General features: G+C 42.2%; 1 protein-coding gene and 1 long non-coding RNA gene across 7 annotated transcripts in view; one reads left to right on the top strand and one right to left on the bottom strand.

Moving 5' to 3' along the window:
- The window catches only part of AFAP1 (actin filament associated protein 1), a 51,454-nt gene extending 29,399 nt beyond the window's left edge, over window positions 1-22,055 (top strand). For 2 of the 6 annotated variants that reach the window (XM_083748601.1, XM_083748602.1), the window contains exons 10-18: window positions 623-834; window positions 3,168-3,313; window positions 5,225-5,360; window positions 6,523-6,780; window positions 8,647-8,761; window positions 11,663-11,827; window positions 12,273-12,463; window positions 13,564-13,725; window positions 16,124-22,055. In XM_083748601.1, the coding sequence (XP_083604727.1) occupies window positions 623-834; window positions 3,168-3,313; window positions 5,225-5,360; window positions 6,523-6,780; window positions 8,647-8,761; window positions 11,663-11,827; window positions 12,273-12,463; window positions 13,564-13,725; window positions 16,124-16,150 (1,412 nt within the window). In that variant the 3' untranslated portion in view covers window positions 16,151-22,055. The remainder of the gene's footprint in view (window positions 1-622; window positions 835-3,167; window positions 3,314-5,224; window positions 5,361-6,522; window positions 6,781-8,646; window positions 8,762-11,662; window positions 11,828-12,272; window positions 12,464-13,563; window positions 13,726-16,123) is intronic. The other 4 variants (XM_083748604.1, XM_083748605.1, XM_083748603.1 and 1 more) reach the window with 3 other exon arrangements.
- On the bottom strand, window positions 842-3,158 carry LOC310848999. Its single transcript, XR_014566720.1, has 3 exons — window positions 2,976-3,158; window positions 2,430-2,520; window positions 842-1,226 (listed from the first exon to the last, which is right to left on the bottom strand). It is a non-coding gene; the product is annotated as an uncharacterized lncRNA (long non-coding RNA).
- Window positions 22,056-23,214: the final 1,159 nt, after the last annotated feature.

The following is a 23,214-nucleotide window of genomic DNA, read 5'->3' as shown; positions in this document are numbered from 1 at the left end:
TTTAAAAGAAAGATGGAAGCTGCTGCTTCCGCTTCTTGGGGGAGAGAGCACATGTCTTGTGTGTGCATTGGACAGTCGTGCAGCTGCATGGTAAACACTTGCGCTGTCTCCGCCACTCCAGCTGGAGAGTGCCCAAAGAGAGACGTCTTTTCTGTGGCTCAGTAAAGCTTTAGTTAAAAGCACCCCCTGTTTCTGCTCAGCTGTAGTATTTAGTCTTCAGTTTCACATCCTTAATTTTGATGAGCACGAGAGTTGACTTGATTTTTTTAAAAATATGTTTTTGTCGTCGTCCCCAAATAAACACAATTATGATACAGTTGAGATGAACAACAACCCTAATAAGCATTGGTGTGTCAAATCATTTACATATTCATATGACTCTGTCCTGAGGTTTATACACCTTACACAGGCTGACCAGTAATACAGCCTTGTGGGTATATATCATTTCAAAGGAGCCCATGGTGTTGTGGTGACACAACCACAGGCACTCCTTTGCCACTGCAGAGAGAGAAGGGCATTTGTATGACCACAAGTTTGCCATTGATTTTGGGGTCTTTGTGGTGGGTCCAGTTGAATGATTTTTTTTTTTTTAGTGGAAAGTGCCTGTCTTTGTGTTTTGCAGGATATCTTAATGTGCTGTCAAATAACCGGTGGCGTGAGCGCTGGTGCAGAGTGAAAGATAATAAGCTCATTTTCCACAAAGACAGAACAGATCTAAAGACCCATATTGTCTCTATTCCTCTCCGCGGCTGTGAAGTTATTCCAGGATTGGACTCCAAACACCCCTTGACATTCCGCCTGCTTCGAAATGCACAAGAGGTTGCCGTATTAGAGGTTAAGTTGTTTAGTGTGCTTATCCTTTGCCGATAGTGACATAAGCAAAATCCCATTCTCTGACCAAACAATGTATGCCATACCTAGGAAAGTCTCCAATTATATGTTGGAAGCAGGATTTCCTTTGTTCCCACTCTTGTCCCACACTTTTCACGGTTGGATCAATTTATAGCTTTTGAAATTTCTTTATTATAGTGCTTCCATTATTTAAATTGCTTCTATTTTGGGGGAAATTGATCTCTCTTCCAAATCTTATCTGTAGGGCACATCAGTCTCATGATTACCCTAATTTGCAAGGCAGTGTACTATACTATTGATCTATAATATCAGGCCAGAAAGTGTCTTAGATGGATTCTCTCTTCAGTTCTTAGTTTCCACTTCTCACTAAGTCCCTGAGGAGAAAATAATCGGAAAACAAAATAATATTTACATTTGAATGTAGTGCTTCTCTCATTAACCTCTCTGTATGATTGTATAATGGCAATACTTCCATTATTGCCTATGCTGTACTATAACATAGAATCATAGACTTGTAGAGTTAAACCCAAGGGTCATCTAGTCCAGCCCCCTGCAATGCAGGAGGCCTGTGTGGGAATCTAACCTGCGACCTTGGCATTATCAGCACCATGCTCTAACCCAGTGTTTCCCAGCCTTTTTCAGACCACGGCCCCCTTAGGACCTTGTTTCCTTCCTGTGCCCCTCCCCAGACATAGCCAAGGGGGGTGGGGCAGCTGCCCCCAAAAATAAGTAAAAATCTATACAAATAGGATATTCTCCCACCCTAAGGAAAGCCTGCCCCCCCAGCAAAAATACTGGCTACGCCCATCCTACAGGTAGAAAGGTAGCTATTTAAATGTTTTGTTTGTAAATAGAACATTTTTTATTTTTGCAATTTTTATACAAAATATAATTGCATAAAATGATAGGAACATAATGAAATATTGTTCCTATCATTTTATGCAATTAAAAAACATAAAATCATGGAGCTGGAAGAGACCCCAAGGGTTCTTTCTAGTGAAACTCCCTTGCAATGTAGGAATCTCAGCTCAAGCATCCATGACAGATGGCCATCCCACCTTAGCTTAGAAACCTCCAAGGAAGGAGAGTCCAGAACCTCCCGAGGGAGATCCATCTCCCATGTGTTACAAAAAGTAAGCAACACTTATTTGACCCAAGTTAATTGGCACCGAGGTGTACAGGAAGTTCTGTATATGTGGGAGAATTTTTAAAAGCAAGTGATCCTCACTGACGTGGTGCAAAAATATATTGTTATCCGGAGGAGCCCTGGCCACCTAGATAAAACTCACAGACCCTTACCTGGGAGTAAGGTGCACTGAACTCAGTCCTGCTTTCTTCTGAGTAGACACTTTGGGGTGGATTTAACCCCCCACCTTGCAGAGCCAGACTGACTCTGCTGATGGGCCCTGCACCCCTGGACAACATCCAGTGGCCCTGATCCACTAGGCACTGGGGTGGATTGCACCCTGCGCCTTGTGGAATCAGGCCTATGATGCCACAGGTCCAGCCCTGCCGGCAGCAACAAGCAGCTCAGTCTCGCCCAGCCTTACCCATTGCCACCCCACCACCGCACTTACCTGACCTGGGGGTCTGGATCACGGACTCTACTGGGCAAAATGGGAGCCTCAGCAATCACCCTCTTCTGCCAGAAACAAATCAGGACTGTTCCTGGAAAATGCAGTTGACAGAAAAGAGCCAAGCGGATAATAATTTAATAATAATTAGCCAATCAGGATTAGAAGAATAAAAATCTTCACTTCTCACTTCCCTCCGTGGCCCCCTAGCCTCATGTTGTGGCCTCCCATTTACATGATTTTCACCTTGCCCCCCATGGAATATCCTTAACAGCCCCAGGGGGCCATATGGCCCCCAATTGGGAAACACAGTTCTAACCAATAGAGCTAGCTAACTGGCAGCTTCCCACCTCTCATGTCACCGGGGGGGGGGGGGAATGTGCCATTCATCTGATGTGAGGGAGGTGGCAACTGGAGAGAGACCTCTCTTTTGTGGTGCCCCACTTATGAAATGCTCTTCTCTACAGCGGTGCCTCTGTTGCCAATTACACTTTCTTTACGCTTTTAATTTTGTGTAATTGTATTAATTGCTGCTTTGATCCTGCTTACTTGTTGTTTTTGTACATTCTTCTTCTTGTTTTTAGCTTGATTTTGGTGAGCTGTCCTGAAAATGTTTTTATGTTGAAGAGTGAGGCATGAGTTCACTGGAATGCATTGTTTTTGATAAAGGGGGAATGAAAAATGATGCCTTTCAAGCGACGAGAGTGCATGTTTGTCTGAAATTTCCCCATCTTTGTGTAGGCTTCATCTTCAGAAGACATGGGCAGGTGGATTGGTATTTTGCTGGCTGAAAGTGGCTCCTCTGCAGATCCTGGCACTCTGCACTATGACTACATAGATGTGGATGTGACGGCAAGTGTCATTCAAGCCGCAAAACAGACCTTCTGGTAGGAGGAGCTAAACCAGTTAAGAACATTTTCAGGAACTCTAGGTTCTTCATTGTTTTGACTCTATGCTCAAAAAGATGTAAGGAGCAATCCTATAGGAAGATCCTCCTGGATGCGTGGGTTAGGGTTCGGTGGATCTCCGGCTGGCCTTAAGGAGTTCCTTGCGGAACTGGGCTGTGTCGGCTTAACTCCCTCATCCTCTGCTCAGCCAGAGATGTACCTCTGTATTTCCTCCATCCCAGCTGATGTAAACCCTTAAAAAGGGGTGTGGGGCAGGAGCAGAGAGGAAGGCTCCTTACCCCCCTCCCCGGTCATGTAACCTGGCAACCAACTGGCAAAAGGCTTAAACCAACTGGTTAAAGGCTTGTTTTCCCTCTGCTAGGATTAGGCTGCTCAGCCAGCCATAGTCTGGCTTAATTTAGACCAGTGGTACCAGATTTGTCTGTGATAGCTTGAAGTTGTGAGTAGAAGCCGAAGGTATCCATTTCTGATCCATCAAACAACTTAAGCTACAGTCCTAAACACATTTGCCAAAAAGTAAATTCAATTGAGATTTACTTCTGAATGAAGTATCAGAGCATTGTGATGTTATTGTTAAACACTTGTGTTCACTCAAAATGCTTCACAAAAAACCTGCTGTGAATTAGGGCTGCAGCCCAATCAAATAAATTCTAATTGATTAATGATGCTGAATAACCAATAAATCTGCATAAGGTTAAAAGCAGTATTTCTGAAGCAAGAGGCAAAGGAGGAAGTTTTTTTTCAGATGGTGCTTGCCAACTGCAGTTTTATAAGCACTGTTAATAAATGTATGTGTATTATTTTAAAAATATTCTGCATGATACTTTAACATCATTTAAAGTAAATTAAAAGTGTTGAAATAGATTGATCTAACCAATTAATTACATGTTGAAGCCCTACTGTCAACTCAAACCCCCTTTAAATATCAAATAAAGTACTTCTTCCTTGTTGGCTAACACCTATAATTATAGATGATAGTAGCCCCCCATGGCAGTTTTCAAGTGTTATCAGTATTACCATGTGGAGGCCCAGCCTGCAAAAATAGAGAAAGCTTTGGAAATCTTGAACCACTGCCAGATACTTCAAAGAGAAAATTCATGGTTTGGGGAGGAAGGACTCACTCTGCGTTTCTCTTAGGACCAAGTTTTTATTAGTAATTCATAATTGGCATTTTTCTAATGATGTCTCAAGTTGCTAATTTAATCAAAGCAACTTGTATATGCAGTATATCCATTAGGCCCCAGACTTGCCCCAAACAGCATTGGGATGCAGCAATCATCATCTGGCTACAGACGGGCCCTAGGGAAAAAGCCACCTTTGTATAATCAAGAGCATGTTTATAATGATTCTTTCTAGTGAGGTGTGAAGTCCATCTCTTCCCATTATTTGTCATTTTGGAGCTACAAGTTGTGATGAAAAAAGCTGAAGCCATTTGCTGACACCACTTTCAACAACATGCTTTCATTTCCAGAAAATATGTTCTCCTTCCTGAGAAACTTCCTACCACTAGGAAAATTTAAGAGTATCATTTCATTTCTTAAAACTTCAGCCTTGTTCCTAAAATCTTGTAGTCATCTTTGGCCCTTTTCTTCAGAATCCTTCTTTCCATTGCTATGGGGAGTACATAGCTATATTTCCTAAAAATCAATTAATGTGTACAGAAACTGCTCTCCCACCGCCACCCACACAGTGCATTGCTAAATGATAGATTCCTGGCTTACACTTCGGCCTGTGATACCATACTGGGTGTGTTTGTAATGAAAAAACCTTTGGTAGGCAGAGAGAAATGCAAGGAAGAATTTGAGGGGGGGGGAGATGAAGGGTGAATCATGCTTACTCCCTGTGTATGCTTTCAGCATAAACTCTGTTCTGTTTTTGCTTTTGTTTTAGTTTTATGAACAGACGGGTTCTGTCTACTAATCCTTATCGAGGAAATGCTGCCAATGGCTACGCGTGTCCCAGCGGAATGGCACTTCATTATGACGATGTTCCTTGCATAAATGGATCAGTAAGAATTGATTTTTGTGTAGGTCAAATCATTTACGTGTGTTGAGCCCCCAAAGTCACTTGTCAGAGTTTCACTGGGCATGATCCCAACATACTGCTAGGTCTCAAGTACAGATTCTTTGAAAGTAGGGCATATAGTTTTAATTCTGCATGCCCATGTTAGTTAGCATAAATATATACAGTTCAGTAGTCCTCTTATTAGCCAAAGCATTAATGCAACTCCGAGAGAAAAGTTTAAAGTTAAGATTTGATCAGATCTGAACCTCACAAACTAAGAATGAAATGATAATGATGCTGCTGATGCTGTCTCCTTCATCCCCTTTCTCTTCTCCTGGCTGCAAAGGAGACTTCTTGACTTGTTAAACCATTTCCCCATTATATTCAAACTAGGAAACTGTGGTTTAAGCTCTGTGTTCAAACCAGGATGAGAGTCTGGTTTCTAGGAAGCTCTTAAACTGCTTTGGACATCATGGAAACTGGTTTGAGGTCGTCTCTACCAAAACAAACTGGTTTCTTAAGCAGCTTCTCTACATATGAACCAGGCCACATCCTAGTATGGTATAGCCAGATGCTTGCTATCTCATTTTCCTTGTGGTTTTGACCCACCAGCCAACTTCTGTGTATTAGGTCACTGGCACTTGTGTTGTAAGGTTCAATAAGGACAGATAGCATAAATGCTGCATCTGGAATCACAGGGCTGGATTGAACTAAATAGTTGTGGTGGCAGGAGCAAACGCAATGAGTCCCATTAGCACAGCAGAACGTTTTCTCTCCCCACCCCCACCCCTGCCAAATTGGCTCTGGGGGGTCAGGAGAATCCCCCAGAACAGTTCACGGGGGAGAAGAGGGGAGATCATTCCACCTGGCAAGCAAAAATACTTGTGCTGACTGAACAATCCTAACAGCATGATGCTGAATTCCTCCCATATTATGGCCGTGTGGGGAATAGACCCAAGATGGCAACCCCATGATATCCCTTTCAGTAGAGCCTTGATGAATCTTACTACAGCCTCTAAAAGTAACTCAAGAACTGAGAGAATTATGGTAATTAAAATTAGAGCAGATCCTTATGGAGGCAATGCATGCCAAGAAGGAGATCTCAGAGATAACTCTCTAATGGTTTCATGTTTTCCCCCCAATGCATGATGTTTGTGTTAATTTACTAAGTATGTGTGTTTCAGTGGGAACCGGAAGATGGCTTTCCTGCTTCTCGTGGCAGAAACATGAGAGAAGATGGGCTTTATGATAATATGGGCCTGTACGATAACTTGCCGTCTCCGAAAATCTTTGCACGCTACCCACCAGCAGACCGAAAAACCAATAGGTTATCTACTGACAAACTGTCCTCTAACCACTATAAATATCCTGTCTCATCCAATCTGTCTTCTGCTCAATCTGTCACTAATACCTCTGCTGTGGGGAGGGGATCTGTGTCACAGGTACTGTGCTGCTTATTTCTCTTAATCCAACTTTCTTTTGTGTATCTCTGAGATAATGCACTGGCACCAAACGCTTGAAAATTAAACAAGGCGGCATGCTGCATTGCCCATTGTGTTGTTAATAATCACATAAAAATGTGTAATATTTTTTGGAGGGTGGAGGAATCAGTGAAATAAAACACAAGCCCATCAACCCATGCTATGCTCCCAGGGGATTCTCTTCATTGGGTTAGTCTAGGTCAGAGCTACCAACCACTGACCCTCCAGATGTCCTTGTTCTACAAGTCCCACTAACCACGCTGGCATGGGGTGATGGGAATTTGGAATCTAACAAGATCTGAAGGGCCATAGGTTGTTCACGCCTGGGCTAGATTTTAAAAGTAGAGCATGCACATGCACGCACACATTCACACACAGGTGTTGGCAGTACTGTACTGACAGTTAAGAGTACAGAAACCACATGTAATTCATACTGTCTGAGCCTTTCCACTCTGTTGTATAGGAGGCATCCTTCAGTTCCACAAGAAAACATCCACTAATCTTGAATACAAAAGTTAAATTTAGAATCTGTATGTGTGCTCAATTCAATGCCCCATTCTCTTTTCAAATTCTTTCTGGGGTGTTATTCTTCCAGAAGCTCAAAACAGTCTGTGAACCCTGTGCATGGTGGGCATTTTCAGATTTAGAAATGAGCTGGTGAAAACCTTCACAAGCAGTTGGGCAGGATGTTGTTGTTGGCAAGGTAGTAACAACCTAGTGGCAAGGTCACCACTTTATCTTGGAATATATTTGAACTGTGGAGCATCTTTTTTCTGTTTGTTTAAATGCTTTGGTAGCTTATCAACTAAGCTGCTCATCTGAATCCACCCCAAGGTGTTTCCTGAGCTATTTCAATTGCCTTTGTTTTTGACCCCTGGGGTATAGGGTGGTATATAAATTCAATTAATAATAATAATAATGCTCATTGAAAACAGCTGAAAGCCTGTAAATTTTGATAGTAAACCTGATTTGCAATAGGGGTTGAATAATTTTGATTGCAACTGTACATGTTCCCCAAGTTTGAAATTGTTATATGTAAAACAGCTTTGAGGTAGAAAAGTCAAAATCTGGCAGTATAGTTACTTTTGAAGTCAGTGTTGAAATTCTGTTTTTTGTACGCAAATTTGAAATTGACTTCCTTTTGGGGGGGGTTAAAGTTTCACACTCACCTGATTCATGCTTCACTTAAAACCATAGCAAAAGGGGGCAAGCAATTCTGCTCAAGCGTACCCCCCCAACTTCCCTCCCCTGACTTCTTTCTCCAATGTCCTGGGGAGTAAACCAGCACTCATTGTTTGTTTCTCTTCCAACAAACCATGATGGTAAGCCAAAGTTTGTTTCTGGCTTACCTTGGTAATTTGTTAGTCGAGAAGTGAACCACAAATGCTGCTTTATACAAAACAGTAAACCAGCACTCATTGTTTGTTTCCTTCCCAGGTTCCTGAAGAGAGGGACAAAATGTGGTCTTTTGAGCAGCATGCACTGCGATTAATTAGCAACATAGATCCTTGCAAAACCATGTGGCACATTCTGAAAGGTTCCTCAAAATTTTGAATAGTCACCTGTAGCCTGTGACTTAAGAAATGTGCAGTCTCACTGTTGTGTGCTGCTCAGTAAGAAACTGCAGGTGCTTTTTGTTTTATCTTTGCTGCTTTAGAAGAAGCATCCTTCCCAGCTGACCTAGTTTTTTAAACTTGTAACCTGCCTTTCAATTGGGCAGCTTGGGACAGTTTTGAAGCTTTGATCTAGGAAAAGTGTAAACCCTGTCATTGAATAATTACTGCTAAATATATATTTAATTACTAAACACATGTTTTTTTCTATCAGTTTAAAGGAAAGAAGGCTTCTGCTGCTACAAATGGAATAATGGGGAAAGGAAGAACATTAAACAGCCCACAAAAGAAATCAGAATCTGCTTCAAATGTAAAACGCAGCAATTCTAGTGAGTGTTTCCTATTTAAGGAAAGAAAAATCCACTTTTTCAGTCAGTTAAAATATTTTTAATCAGTTAACTGATTAATCAGCTACATAGAATTGTAGAATCTTAAGAGTTGGAAGGGATCCCAAAGGTCATCTAGTCCCACCCCCTGCCAATACAGGAATCTCAGCTAATGCATCCGTGACAGATGGCCATCCAACCGCTGCTTAAAAACCTCCAAGGAAGGAGAGTCCACCACCTCTCGTGGGAGTCTGTTTCACTGCCAAACAGCTCTTACTGTCTGAAAGTTATTCCCAAATGTTTAGTCGGAATCTCCTTTCTTGCAACTTGAAGCCATTGGTTCATGTCCTACCCTCCAGAGCTAGAGCAGGAAGAAAACAACCTTGCTCCTTCCACCATGTGACAGACCCTAAGATATTTGAAGATGGCTATCATATCTCCTCTCAGTCTCCTCTTTTCCAGGCTAAACATACTCAGCTCCTTCAACCATTCCTCATAAGGCTTACTTTCCAGACCCTGGATCATCTTGGTTGCCCTCCTCTGCACACGTTCCAGCTTGTCAACATCCTTCTTAAATTGTGGTGCCCAGAATTGGACACAGTATTCCAGGTGTCGTCTGAGTAAGGCAGAATGGCGTGGGACTATTACTTCCCTTGATCTGGACACTAGACTTCTCTTGAAGCAGCCTAGAACAGCATTCATTTTTTTGCTGCTGCATCATTCTGTTGACTCATGTTAAGCTTGTGGTCTACCAAGACCCCTAGATCCTTTTCACATGTACTGCTAGTAAACCAGATGTCCCCCAGCTTATATTTATGCATCTACCTAAGTGCAGAACCTTACATTTGTCCCTATTGAAATTCATTTTGTTAGCTTGTGCCCAGTTCTCCAATCTGATAGGGTCATGTTGAATTCTGATTCTGTCGTCTGCGACATTAGCTACCCCTCCCAGTTTGGTGTCATCTACAAATTTGATGAGCATCGCCTCAATTCTTTCATCAAAGTTGTTTATGAAGACGTTGAAGAACAATGGGCCTAGGACAGAACCCTGTGCCACCCCACTTGTCACTTTTTTCCAGGATGATGAGGAATCATTAATGAGTACTCTTTGGGTTTGGTCTGTCGACCAGCTACAAATCCATCTGACAGCTGCCTTGTTCAACCCACATTTTACCAGTTTCATCGCTAGAATATCATGGGGGACTTTGTCACAAGCCTTACTGAAATCATGATACGCTATGTCCACAGCATTTCCCTAATCCACCAAGTTTGTAATTTGATAAAAAAAAGAAATCAGATTGGTCTGGCATGACTTATTTTGAGAATCCCGGGCTGGGTCTTAGTAATCACAGCTTTCTTTTCTAAATGCTCACAGACAGAGGCTTGAATTTTCTGTTCTAGGACCTTCCCTGATATCAATGTTAAGCTCAGCGGTTGGTAGTTACCTGGGTCTTGAGTTTCCCCCTTTTTGAAGATGGGGACATTACCCTGCCTCCAGTCTGTGGGGACTTCATCTGTTCTCCAAGAATTCTAAAATATAATAGACAAAGGCTCTGAAATTACATCCGCAAGCTCCTTTAGTACCCTTGGATGTCGCTCATCAGGCCCTGGAGATCTGAATTCATTTAAAGTAGCTAGGTGTTCCCTTCTCTTTTCTTATCTTAGGCTGCAGCTCCTTCCTTACATCATTTATTCTGTTATCACAATGTTGAGCATCGCTTTCCTTTTGGTGAAGACTGAGGCAAAGTAGGTGTTGAGTAGTTCTTCTTCCCCACACATAGGACCGACCACTTGCTTGTTTTTCCTCTTACTTTGGACATAGCCAAAGAAACCTTTTTTTATCTTTTTTACCCTCTCTTGGGAGCCCGAGCTCATTCTGAGCTTTAGCCAGCCTGACTTCCCCGCTGCAACTGTTGGCTACTCCTCCTTTGTGATTTCCTTTCTTCCATTTCTTACACATGGCCTTCTTAACTCTCAGGTCATCTGAGAGTTACAGTCCTACCAGTTAGCATTTGGTAATTAATTTGGTGATTTCCAATTACTAGTTAATCACTGAACAACTAGGGAACTTAATTAAACTCTCATCTTCTTTTCTCAGTCTTCCTGTTCATTACTTACGAATTTTGGAACCATTCTGGATTTCCTTTACATGTAACTTCGCTGGCATGTTTGCCACAGCCTTCCTGACTGCTCTTGCTTTGGTCCAAGTATTTAAACCCACATGGGTTTAATTCCTGGTGTGTTTTACAAACCACACAAGTGACAGACATCCCAAGGCTACAGGTGTCATGTGTGGTTCATAAACATGCAGGGAAGCTAAAACAAATGTGCTGAAAGGTTTACACCCCTGGACCACAGTTGGCGTGGGTACAGCAACCACACTGGGAAAGAGATGTCACAAGCAGAAATCTTGGAATACGGTTCAGAGATTTGGTGGTTACATTTGAGAAAAGATTTGTATGCCTCGGAAAACAGCCACATCTGCTGGATGGCTGTTAGAATGTCTGTGTTGGGACTTACCTTTTTGATTAATAAGAACCTGGGGAGTTGCCTTATGCAGAGTCAAGACCCTTCATCCATTTAGCTCAGTGTTGTCTACGTGGCAGTGGCTCTCGAGGGCAGTGTTTCCCGAACTTGGGCCTTCAGCTGTTGTTGGACTGCAACTCTTGCCATCCCTACCCAGCAGTAGCAGTTGTCAGGATTGATGGGCATTGTAGTTCAACAGCAGCTGAAGACCCCAAGTTTGAGAAACACTGCATATTCCCAGCATAAGCTGGAGGTGCCAAGGAGTGACCCTTAGCTCTCCCACATGCAAAGCAGATACTTAACCATTAAGCCATATAAGAAGGTAAGATTAACAGCATTTCTGCTCTCATATGTCTAATAGTTAACCTTTATGTGTAGGTGCTGAACAGTACAAATATGGAAAGAACCGTGTTGAAGCAGATGCAAAGAGGTTGCAGACCAAAGAGGAGGAGCTGTTGAGGAGAAGAGAAACTCTGAGGAATCGCCTGGCTCAGCTTCGAAAGGAAAGAAAAGACCTTAGGGCAGCCCTGGAAGCAAATGCTGGTATGCTGGGTGTTTGATCTTCTTAGATCATTGTATGACCAGAATCTCAGGAAAGATATTTCCAGTAGCAGGAGAAGGTATATGACTAGTTAGTTAGTTAGTCTTTTCCCACAACAGAATGCCCCAAAGCAATACATGGAAATAAAATAGGAAAAAATGCATAAAACACATTAAACATAATCAGAAATATTATCATTGGTTCTTCCTATTACTACTACTAAATAATCATTAAAGGAGTCATAGGGGTAATGGCACCAGGACAGAGATGTAAACTCAACCAAATATTACAAAGGAGGAAGAAATCAAGATTGTACCTGGTCAAATTGCAGTAAGTCTTATGCCTCCGTCTTGAAGTTGCTTGCAGGGTTGTGGCCTCATTGAGTAACTAGGAATGTACACATCTCCCCCTGCCTCAGATATCACTTACCTTGCCTCTGAATTTCAGGTAGGAAAACACTAATTATCCTTGAAGATAAACTAAAGAAGTTGGAAGAGGAGTGCAAGTTGAAAGAGTCTGAACGTGTTACTCTGGAACTAGAGCTGACAGAGGTGAAAGAGAACCTGAAGAAAGCTTTGGCTGGTGGCATCACATTGGGGCTGGCGATTGAGCCTAAATCAGGAACCTCAACTGCACAGGTACTTCCATTAAAGCAGTTGTTCCCAGTTAGGGATCTGGGGACCCCTGGGGGTCAGTGGAACACACCCAGGATGTCCGTGGCCCCATCCCTTGTGATTTTTTTGTCATTTTTGCATGGTAATAGCACAAATTTTATGGTCTGTTCTAGCACTGTGCAATTTTTCAATGTATTGGCCCAAACCGGTTTTGAAATCACACCGCAATAACAATTTTGACCCGGCAAAACCCAGGAATGTATCACTCCTTGCATGAAAGAGAGCAGAGCAGCCAATTTCAAGGTGTCGTCAATATCCCATGATGATCTCAGCCGATAACACTGCTGATCTGAGCTGCCTTCCCTCACGCTGATGGAGAACAGGGCAGCTGATCGCCCTCACTTCAAGGAACTGTGGCACTACCTTCCCCTGGCACTGAGGCAGAGCCGCTTTTCTCAGTCAGCAGGAAAGCAGCAGCAGCCACAGGGGACGTGCATCTTCACTGGCTGCCCCGCTGATCGTGACTTGATGCACCCCCCCTCCCTATCTCCTCCCACTCAAACCATGCAGTGGAAGTGACTCCCCTTCCTCGCCTCCCACCTCCATCTGATCTCCATGGCTGCTCCTTCGCTCATCCCCACCCCTGATCTCCAATTTCAGACGTCATTATATATCGGAATATTGTGATGTTTAGCTGCTGATGTATCATGATGTTGAAAACCAGATATCGCTTAGCCCTAGTCTTGTTTTTTAGCATACCTAAAATTCTTTGCTTATTAGGGGCTAGCCAACATTTTGTTCAAAAAATTGCTTTGCAGTATCAAAAAATTTGAAAGTAGGGGGTCAGTGCTTGACTTTTGAAAAATAGGGGCCCCTCAGTAATTAGCTAATTGAGAACCACTGCATTAAAGTACTGATCTTGTTACCAGATAAAGGCAATTAGTAAACCATCTCAGATCAGTCACACTCTGTAGTCCCATCTATACGTTTTGGAAAGTCGTTTGCTCATGGTCCACTTGCACACCTCTTAAGCTATTGCATCCTAAATTTGCATGATGGTTCCTGAGACCAATGAGCAGGTTTTGATAGCTGTCATGATTTCAAATGCTTTTGTATTCTTACAGTCTCCAGTTCTAAAGCATCAGACTCTGGAGAATTCACCTATCTCCAGCTGTGACACAAGTGATACTGAATGTTCTGTGCCTGTGAACAGTGCTGTAGTCCTGAAAAGACACTCCTCCTCAAGCACCTCTCCCTGCAGAGGCCATGTGCTTCAGAAGGCAAAGGTGAGATCTGCCTCAGTGTCCGATGTTACTCTGCCAATATTTACAGGCTTGGCTTATTTGCTTTTTGCCCACACTAGAGGAGCCAGTTTTCTGTCTCACTTTGGTTCTGAAAGGGTTGCCACTGTTCAGAAAAGAAAAAGTTAATGGCTATCTTGTCTTACAAGGCTGTGATTGCTCTTTTAGTTCACACTGAAAGGAAGAATAGTTGAACATTTTCAGTGACTCCTCAGTTTCCTATTATACACTCCTTGTATTTTGCTTTAAGAGCTGAAACTTTGTTAAGTTATTGTATTTCCCACGGCTTACAAGAATGAGGACTCATCCAGACCTGCTCTTGCTCTGCCCCTTTCCCCAGGGAGACCTGATCTTTGCTACTGAATTGGAGCAAATTTCAGTTTGGTTTTCTACAGATTGGTGCCTGTTCCTATATATTGCTACAGAGTGGGTTTTTCTGGTGAAAGCAGCGGGGCAAGGGCAAAACCACTCAGCCCTGTGCTTAGGAGGTGTGGGACAAGCAGAAATCCACACAAAGCCATGCTTTCTCGGCTTGAGCCAAGCAGAAGGGCTGATGAGCCCTAAGTTTTTGAAATACTTACTCATACATGCTTTGTTGTTCTCGGTCACTGATTGCATACATTTCCCTGTTTATTCTAAGATATTTTCCATTTTCTTGATGATGTGAAAAAAGTACTTTCTAAATTTTATCTATCTGTGGTGTGACCTCACTATTTTAATGCTGATATACATGAGGTCAAATTACTCAACTGAAACAAAACTGAAAATTGACTCTACTTTGGTTTTATACAATTGGGATTAGCATTCGTTCCTGTCAAAGGTCTGCATTTTTCTTACTGGACTCTTGTGCTTGGTATTGTATAGAATTCACTTCCCGAGCCAGGAGTTTATGTTTTTTTTAAAAAAGGAATTTACACTGGCCAGGAAATAACTTTAAAAGGGCACTTTTAACCATGCAAAAACTTCCATTAAACTTCCATTTAAAAAAATCAAATTACATAATAAATATGTTAAATGCATTTTCACTTTAAACATGATTTAAAGAAATTTAGCACTTAAAATTAGCAGCAATCATCTCTACTAACTCTTGTACCACTAGCAAGTGGAACAGTTCCATTCTCAGAGTTCTGTTTTTGCTTCCTCTGTCTGTATTCTTGCCACTGTTCACAGGAGGCAAACACACTTTCCCTCATTTTTAACAGCCTCAGATAATTTCAGTTGTAGGTTTTCCCCCCAGAAACAAACTTCACATCAAGACTTGTGCCTGGATAACAACCGACTGCCTCATTTTTCATTGGTTGCCTGTTTTGTACTGCACTGCAGTCCAGTTTCCAGTATATCTTTTTTCTGATGCTGTGATTCACATTTTTGTTACAAATAAATGCTTTGCCCAGTAGCTGGTGGTGGGTGCAGGAGACACAAGTGGGGCATTATCTCAGTCGCAGAGATGATGCAGTCTTCTTAGTACGCTTTTCTTGTGGGAAGTTTCTGGTTTAAAACCATGAGGATTTTGTCCCACATGCTGTCTCAGAGGGAAGGCCTTTTTCTGTGGTTTTAACGGGGTGTGTAGTTTTCACTTCAGGGTGTTATCAAGCAAGCAGATCTTCATGTAGAAGGCATGGCATGCTGTCATGTGAGAAATGGACGTATTGGACCAAGCCTAGTATATGAGATAAAATCCATACACAGTTTTGATTTAAAAGGGGGGAATTTTGCTTACACCTTAGGCTGCACCCTTCCTTAAGGAGATGGGGCAGGCTTTAGCAGTCTCATTTGTGATCTGGTCCTATCCAGTCCAGTTACTTCCATTCTTCTGGCTGGAAGCCAAGCTTTGAAAGGTCCTGAGCCCCAGTCTCCTACCCCAGAGGTAGGAAGGGAACTGGGCTGGATTCCACCACTACAGTCCTGCTCTATCAAGTTCACACATACTCCTCCAACAGGCCCTTAGTTGCAGTAACTTCTTGAAATTGTATAGCCACATTACCACAGCGGAAAGCCTTTGGGGCCTTATTCCAGCAGTGAGCGGGGGCGGATATACAAAGAATCACAGGATGTTAAATAGTACAATTATTTTTTCAAGTCAGTAAGAATTTTAGGTTCTAGAATTTCTTTCTGGACTTGCCTGATTTCTTCCCTTCCAGTAAGCTGCAGATAATGGAATGGCAGCATGTCTCTCTTGTGTATTAACCTCATGTTCTAGTTCATGTGAAGTAAATACAGATTTGACAAAGATTATTTTAACTTGCATAAATTGCAATTCGGCCCCTTTTCTGCATAGGTTGTGGCAGCCTGGAATACAGTAAAGTCCACTGAACAGCTCTTGCATTTTAGATGTACTTGAGTCACGTATTACATGACGTTGATATAATGTCTCCCCCTCTAGGAATGGGAGATGAAAAATGGAACATAAAGAAGTAAGATCGTCACTAGTGCCCTGTTTGGTATGGCTCAGGATGGACTGAAGAAGATTTACCTGCACCATGATGAAAAGGGTTTGTCAATCCTGTTCAGTTAGTGGTCAATATAGGTTTAATACAGCCAAGAGGAGGGCCATCTTGAATGTGTCATTTTTGTTACTGTGACACTTCTTCCGGAAATAACATAATATAAAAGGAACATTTTAAATGGTTACGTAGATGGATCAGGTTAAACTAGCAATTGTGTTGGATGGAATTTGAGATTGGCATGTTTCAGTACTCATTTGAAATAGTTTTAGATAGCTTTAATCATTTGGTACAAAATCAGATGTTGGCTCTCTGTAGAGGTTGCTGGATAAATGTGGGGATTCTCAGCTCTGTGGCATTCATTCAGTTCTTACAAGGTTTTTAAAGTAGAAGACTGAAAAACTGTAGCTGCTGTGGAAGTCCTGCACCTGCTGTTTTCCATGGTGATGAGAGACCAAGAAGGATAACACAACTGAAATATTACCTTGGTGCTAGTGTAGAACTGCTTCTCCCAGCTGTGCTAGAAAGAGCTTCCATTGTTTTTAAATGTTATTTTTGAAGATGTTTTTATTTTCTTCAAATGTTTTAGATGGATTCCCCACTCCCACAAAAAGCCAATAGAAATGGATGCCACTTCACACAAAGTAAACAGGATCAATAACTCTCTACTTCAAATTCCCCTCCAGAGTTAAAGTTGTTTTGAGGAGGATAGATAGGAAGAAAATAAGGAACAGTCTAAAGAACAATTAATGTATCATTGCATTCAGAAACATTCCAAGAAAAAAAATCTGATTTTTAAAAAATGTAACCCCCCCCTTTTAAAATAATGCCACTTTTCTCTCAATGCTAAAAGGTAAAATTCTTTCAACCTCCAATGAATGTTTAGAATAAACCAATTTTTAATTGTTATTCTTAAGCACCTCTTCTCTTCAGTGATCTCTGCTTAGAAGATGGTATGTGTTCCTGTATTTTTTAAAGAAAACAATTTAATGTTTATTTTTCTAAGTTTATATGACGTTTCTTTTTCCCGCTAAAAGCATGAGTTGTAAGCCAAGAAGTTTGCAGCTGAAAACCCACTTCAGCTGTGAACTTGCTAGGTGGCCAAGGGCAGGGCTCCAGGGTCTTTGCCTCACCACCCAATCTGCAATATGGGGATAGTAGTAATAATAATCATCATCATTAATGATAATGATACTGGCCTATCTTGCAGGGCTGTGGCAAATAATGTATGTGAAATGCTTCAAACGCTTGAAATGTGGAATATGAATGATCATTTATTATTCTGCACCTCCCAAAGAAATGTCTCATAAGTGTAACAAAATTTTTCTCTGGTACTCCTTAGTATATCTGTTGCCTCAGTCCAGAGTTTTGTGTGATCTTAGGAAAGCTCACAGCTGCTGTGCGGATGGGCTGCTCCAGCGTCTTTCCCTCTTCAGGCACATTGTGTAAGGCAGCTGGGAGGCAGCATCCACTGGCAGGTGCTTCTGGCTCCTTCTGTTTCTTTCCTGAGAACAGACAGAAGAGACCACGATAGGGAGGTTTACGGTGTGATCCTAACCATGTCGACTCAGAAGTAAGCCCTATTGAATTCAGTAGGCTTTCTCTCAAGTAAGTGGGGTTAGGGTTGCAGCCTTAGTTAGAAGGGATGTGTCTCTGAATTTTTTTTTGCCTCTTTCTGTAAGCAGGCAGGCCTTCCTTCTGTGGAGCTAAGTTCAAGTCAAGCTACAAGATAGCCAGGACACTCTCCCGCCCTGCTGCAGCACTGAGCAGGCTGCTCTTCTGACCTACCTGCCACTCAGCTAAGAGCCAGAGCAGGAACAATCCCTCCCCAAATGACAAGCTTTCTATCCTGCCCTCCCCTGCAACTCAAGGGGTCCAAGGCACCCCACCACCATGTCAAGGAGGAGACAAAGCTCAATTCAGAACGCAAGCAACAGAGTTTTAATTTTATGTATGTATGCATTTTATTTTAATAAGATAAGTAGGGAAGGGGGAACTACTCAAGAGAGGTTGCATCAATCCTCTTTTGAGTCTTCTATCCCAGCAGTATCCTTCCACATAAGATCAGGTAGGCCCACCAGGGACTTTCCAGAAAGGAATATCAGGCCCAAAGTGAAAGTTTCAGCCACCACCCAGAAACTGAGGATAGGGAAGGTCAGGTCGTAGGCAAATGGCACCTTCTGGATGAGTGCTGTGTTACAGATAAATGTAACAGAACATTTTTATGTTTGGTTTTATGCTGTTTTATTTCCTGTGCTTTACAAATCCAATGAAGGCACCCCATGGGCCATAGGATGCCCGAGATCCTCCTGGTTGGTGGAAAGAGAGAGCTTTGATCCTAAGGGGGATCTGATGTTGGAGTTCTCCTCTGTGCTGTCATGACAACTTCAGTAGCCAAAGGATCCACAGCCTCCTGGCTCCCCTGATGTCCCCAAACCAGGGAGAAAATTACATCAGCCCATCAGTTCACTCCATTTAATTTCCAATGGGAAGGAAATTATGTTTGAAAAACAAGGCCAGAGGTGGGGGACGGGACACCCTTACTTTCACCCTCCCTGTTGGCAGGATCCCTCCAGAACATGGAAGAAGGTGGATAAACTGACTTTGTTTTCCCCACCCAAGCCTTGAGATGTGGTATATATTGCATAGTAGAAGCAGGAATTAAAGCAAACTCATACAATCCAGCAGAATGTGTAAAATTGTAATCAAGACCAGCTCACATTATATGCTGAAATACTCAGATCTTCCTCTGGTGCTAAAATGACATCATAGTTGGAGACGACAATCCACAAATGGGGTGCTATGAATTAAAGCGTCATCTCCCCCCCCCCCTTGCTGGCCACCACCTACCTAACTTTAATTGGCCGGGGCTTATGGAGGAGGGCCTCAAGTTGGACAGGCTGGTGTGAACTTTTACACAGTTCTGTGTGTGAACTTTTACACAGTTCTGCCCTCCATCTGCATGATTTCCACCAGAGGAAGGCTTAAAATTCCCATGAAAACTCCCAACATGTTCCTTGTGCTCCTGTGTTCCTAATCTAATCATTCACACTGACCACACTGTGAAGCTTTGAGGGACTGTCTTTGTTCAGAATGATTAGAGCCAGATTTGAGTACAGGACCATTTGTTTTGCTGCATGTATATTGAATCTGCCGCTGGTGTCAATGGGCACCACTGCGCATACAAAGAATTAGAGGGCTTTGTTTCCTGCATATGGGACTGGAAAGGCAATCTACTGTCATAGTGCATTGGTGGCCTACTGACCAGCTGGCTTGGATTGTCTGCCTGTGGAGGGGAAGCAAACAAAATATCCCCAGAAAGCCCATGCTTTGCTTTCATATCGAGGAAGTGATGAGGGCAGCTCTGCCCATGCAAAGGAATTTGTATAAGAACAGGCTCCACTAGTGTCCTGAATGGAGCAGCCCATGGACAGAGTTGAGTAAACCCTGTAGATGCATCACTTGTTGCAAATTGGTCACATAATAAGCTTTTTGTTAATTTCTGAAGCGCGTAGGAAGGATAAAATGCACCCTGAAGGGGTTAATTGTGGCAAGCACTGCCCACCGCTCTCATTCCATGTTCCTTTTTCCTTTAGTTCTCTGGCCTGTGTGGTGGTTTGGCAGGGCTTTACAGACTGTGGTGCAGAAAGGTCATCTATATCCCACAAAATGTCCCGTGCAAGGAAGTGTATACAAAAGTTATTTTATTTAGGCAAATTATTTTAAACTAATTTATTTGTATATTTCATTAAATGTTTAATTTATAGATGTACATATTTATGATATATCCTAGACCTTAGATCAGCACGTTTAATAAGGAAGCAGCTTCTGTTGCTGTCCCTTTTAAACAGATCACAGAGCACAATAACTAGAATAAATTACCAGATATGTGCAATTTTATTTTTCCCTTGTGAAGCTTACTTTGAGCAGAGTGTGTATTCTAAATTTCAGTTGCTGCATCTTCGTATCCGCCCCCCTGGTTGGTAAATTTCACTAAACTCAGGCCCAAGACAGACGTGCAGAGCTTGAGGAGGGAGCCTGCTCTGCCTCTGCAGCCTTTTAAGGACAGGTACATAAGTGAAAGAATGAAATGAAGGAACATCAGGTACCTCCTGTTCCCAGTAAAAGTAGGCTCAGTGGAGTTCTGATTGGCTAGCCCTTTTGACAAGCACAAAGTTACCTCCTCATCTGAATTAGCAGAATACTAATTGACTGGTTAGTGTGGCCATCAAAAAGCAGGTGTCCCTTTTTTTTGGTTAAAATAATAATTATATATATATATATATATATATATATGTGCATTTTTAAGAAGGCATAAAAATGCATATCTAAAAATTCTTAAGACGTGCAGAGGACTTTTTAAGAAAACACAAAAGCCTTCCCAAATAGCAGGGTGTGAATTGGGAGGACAGGAAGAGATGCATGAAGGAGGAGGCGTCCCTGTCTTGGGCCTGAGAGGGAAATGAGTCCCTGTGTAGTTACACCGTTTGAGGAAAACCTTTCAGCAGAGTGAGGGTTTGTGTGTATTGCCCTTAATGCAGAAGGTGGGGATTTCTTTGGTACGCTGACTTTGCAGGAACCATTTTTGTAACTGTATTATTGAACTTCTTCTCCACGAGAGTTAGTACTTTTCAGAAACAAGGCATTGTAAAAGGATTGGGATGCCTCCCCACAGCCCAGTGGGAGTCGTTCTGATGTCCCTGCTGTTATTTGGTTTTTGTCTTGGAAGTGCCAGGTATATACAAATAATGTACAGTATGGATTTATACAGATAAAAAAGCAGAAACAAACCAAAACAGAAAGAACCTCTAAATAGACCATATTAAATGCTGTGAAAATATACTCCACCCCTTTCTCAGTGTGCATGTTGGTGTGTGCGCATGCGCAGTATCGTGCTGTGGCAGAGCTCTGAGTGGCCAGGAAGACCTCTGGGTGTGCTCCCAGGTGAGCCGCTTCATTGATTCTAGCTTGGGTAGAAGGGTTCCTGTGCAACCTTCTAGATAAACCAGCTACAAGCATTCTGTCATGCTCTGCTGGGACTTAGAAAAACAGAATCCAGGCTAAGTCTGCAGATTGGAGAGAGATCTACTCCTCACCTGCTCCCCCCCCCCCCCCCCGTTCCCATCATGCATTTCACACAGGCCTTTAGCAAAGGTTTTACTAATGATCAAGAATTGCTTTAAGAAAGTGGTTTTGTACACTGCATTTCTGTTTGTGAGGACATTTTACAGATCTAGTATTCCAAAATAAAGTATGAATCAGGAACTGTTTTTTATTTTTGTTATGGAAGTTGTAATTTATGTCATTGGATGGGGATGTGGGTCTACTTTTTAAATATCAGGTTATGATTTGGGGAGCAAGACTTTGCAAAAAATAATTTTTTAATGTATTAATAATTCTGTATCAGTCTTCCATTATTACCAAACCTACCAATGGATCTGAGTTGTTTGACTTAAAAGAATACTCTTGTATTAAGAATGTAATTATTTTTATGATTGTATTTTCAAAGACAAAATCGTATTTAAAGTTTTCCATGAAGAAGGAACACTAAAGCAAGGGGATTTTTTGTGAGCTGTTATTATGTTTTCATATCTCCTATGTTTTATTTCATTGTATTTTACATTTCATTTCTCAGTGTTGGTGTGGCTGCTGTTAGTTATCAAATGCTGGGTCAAGAGCAATCACTATCTTCTGAGAAAGACAATAGAAGTTTGTAGAAGCCCAAATTGGAAGGAGGAAAGGGCCACATGAAATGCAGGCCTTACTTCTTTTAGTTTTTTACCTTTCTGTCCCAGAAAATAATACGACAGGCACCTAATTGGTGTAACACATTAATTGACATTATTAATAAAAATACCCTGTGAAAACTCAGCCTTTGTATCTTAACTGTTTGCTTTTCTGATCTGTTGCATGACAGCTTTTTGGTGATGTCTTGAAGGTGCTGGGAAGTTATTTCTGTCTCTGGGTTACACTGCCAAATTTAGATTGGTTTAGAATAGTGGGGGAAACACAATAACACATTCCTGTGCCTTCCTCTGCTACCGGAGCATACCTCTAGCATGCAGCTGCCATCCAGATCACACTTGGGTTTGATCTGGGCCACCTCCAAGGCACGTGCCACTTGGGGAAATGAAAGCAGAAGCAGAAATATGTTTAGAAGCTCACATTTCACCTACAAGGTTAAGTTGGGTTCCAGTGATAAGAGTGGAAAACTTTCAGTGTCAAGAGTGTGTTTTGCTTTCACCATCTTTGGCATAGAAGTAATCACCTCTGGACCCCCCCCTCCAGTTTCCATGCCCCACCCTGCTCTATGTTCCTTGTGGCTGCAGAGGGTGAGCCGCAGGATGTGATGGCAGTGCTCCAATGGCAATTCTACACAGCTTTTTTTCTTGGGGTGTTCAAGGGTGTGCAGGACCGGCACCTGGTGGGATGCTGGAGCCAATGGCTGTGTCCTCGTCACGGGACACTAGGCAGGAGCAAAGAATGATGTGAGGTAGGCTAGGCTTCCCCAGTTTTTTCCTCCTGCCTGGCGCAGCAGTTCATTCCTCCTGGCTCTCCTTTTTCACCAGATAAGTCTATTTTGTTTCTTCTCATTTTCAGTTTAATTTCCTTCCTTGTCATTTTCTCTAGATTCCTGTCTTTAGAAAACAAAACCAAAAAACCCCAACTCTCCCTAAAACCCATTCCTACTTTCTTCCATTTGCTGCATTATTATCTTTTACCCTGTTTTTAGGTAATTGTTGCCATTCTGAAAATCCAGAGTTCCTGTGAACCGTCTTTTTCTTTCTTTTTCTAGCCTCTCTCTCCAGCCCCTCAGGTGCTACAGCTTTACTGATTGGAAAGATAAGGAACACTCTTTACTGCTGCAGCGCTTTGGTGGCTTTTGCCACCAAACTGTTTTCTTCTCCTTGGTTTCTTCTTGTCCTTTTTTTCCTATTTAGTGCTTGGATTTAAGGGGTTTGTTTTCACTTCTGGCAGTTTGTTTCTTTTTGCTTTCTGTGTTGCTTTGGTGCACAATGGCCCTGAAAGC

The sequence above is a fragment of the Podarcis gaigeae genome, assembly GCF_964106915.1.
Source record: "Podarcis gaigeae genome assembly, chromosome: 7".
In the NCBI taxonomy this organism is placed as follows: domain Eukaryota; kingdom Metazoa; phylum Chordata; class Lepidosauria; order Squamata; family Lacertidae; genus Podarcis; species Podarcis gaigeae.
The sequence above is the reverse complement of the archived record's forward strand: the minus strand, read 5'-3'. Positions and strand labels throughout refer to the sequence as shown.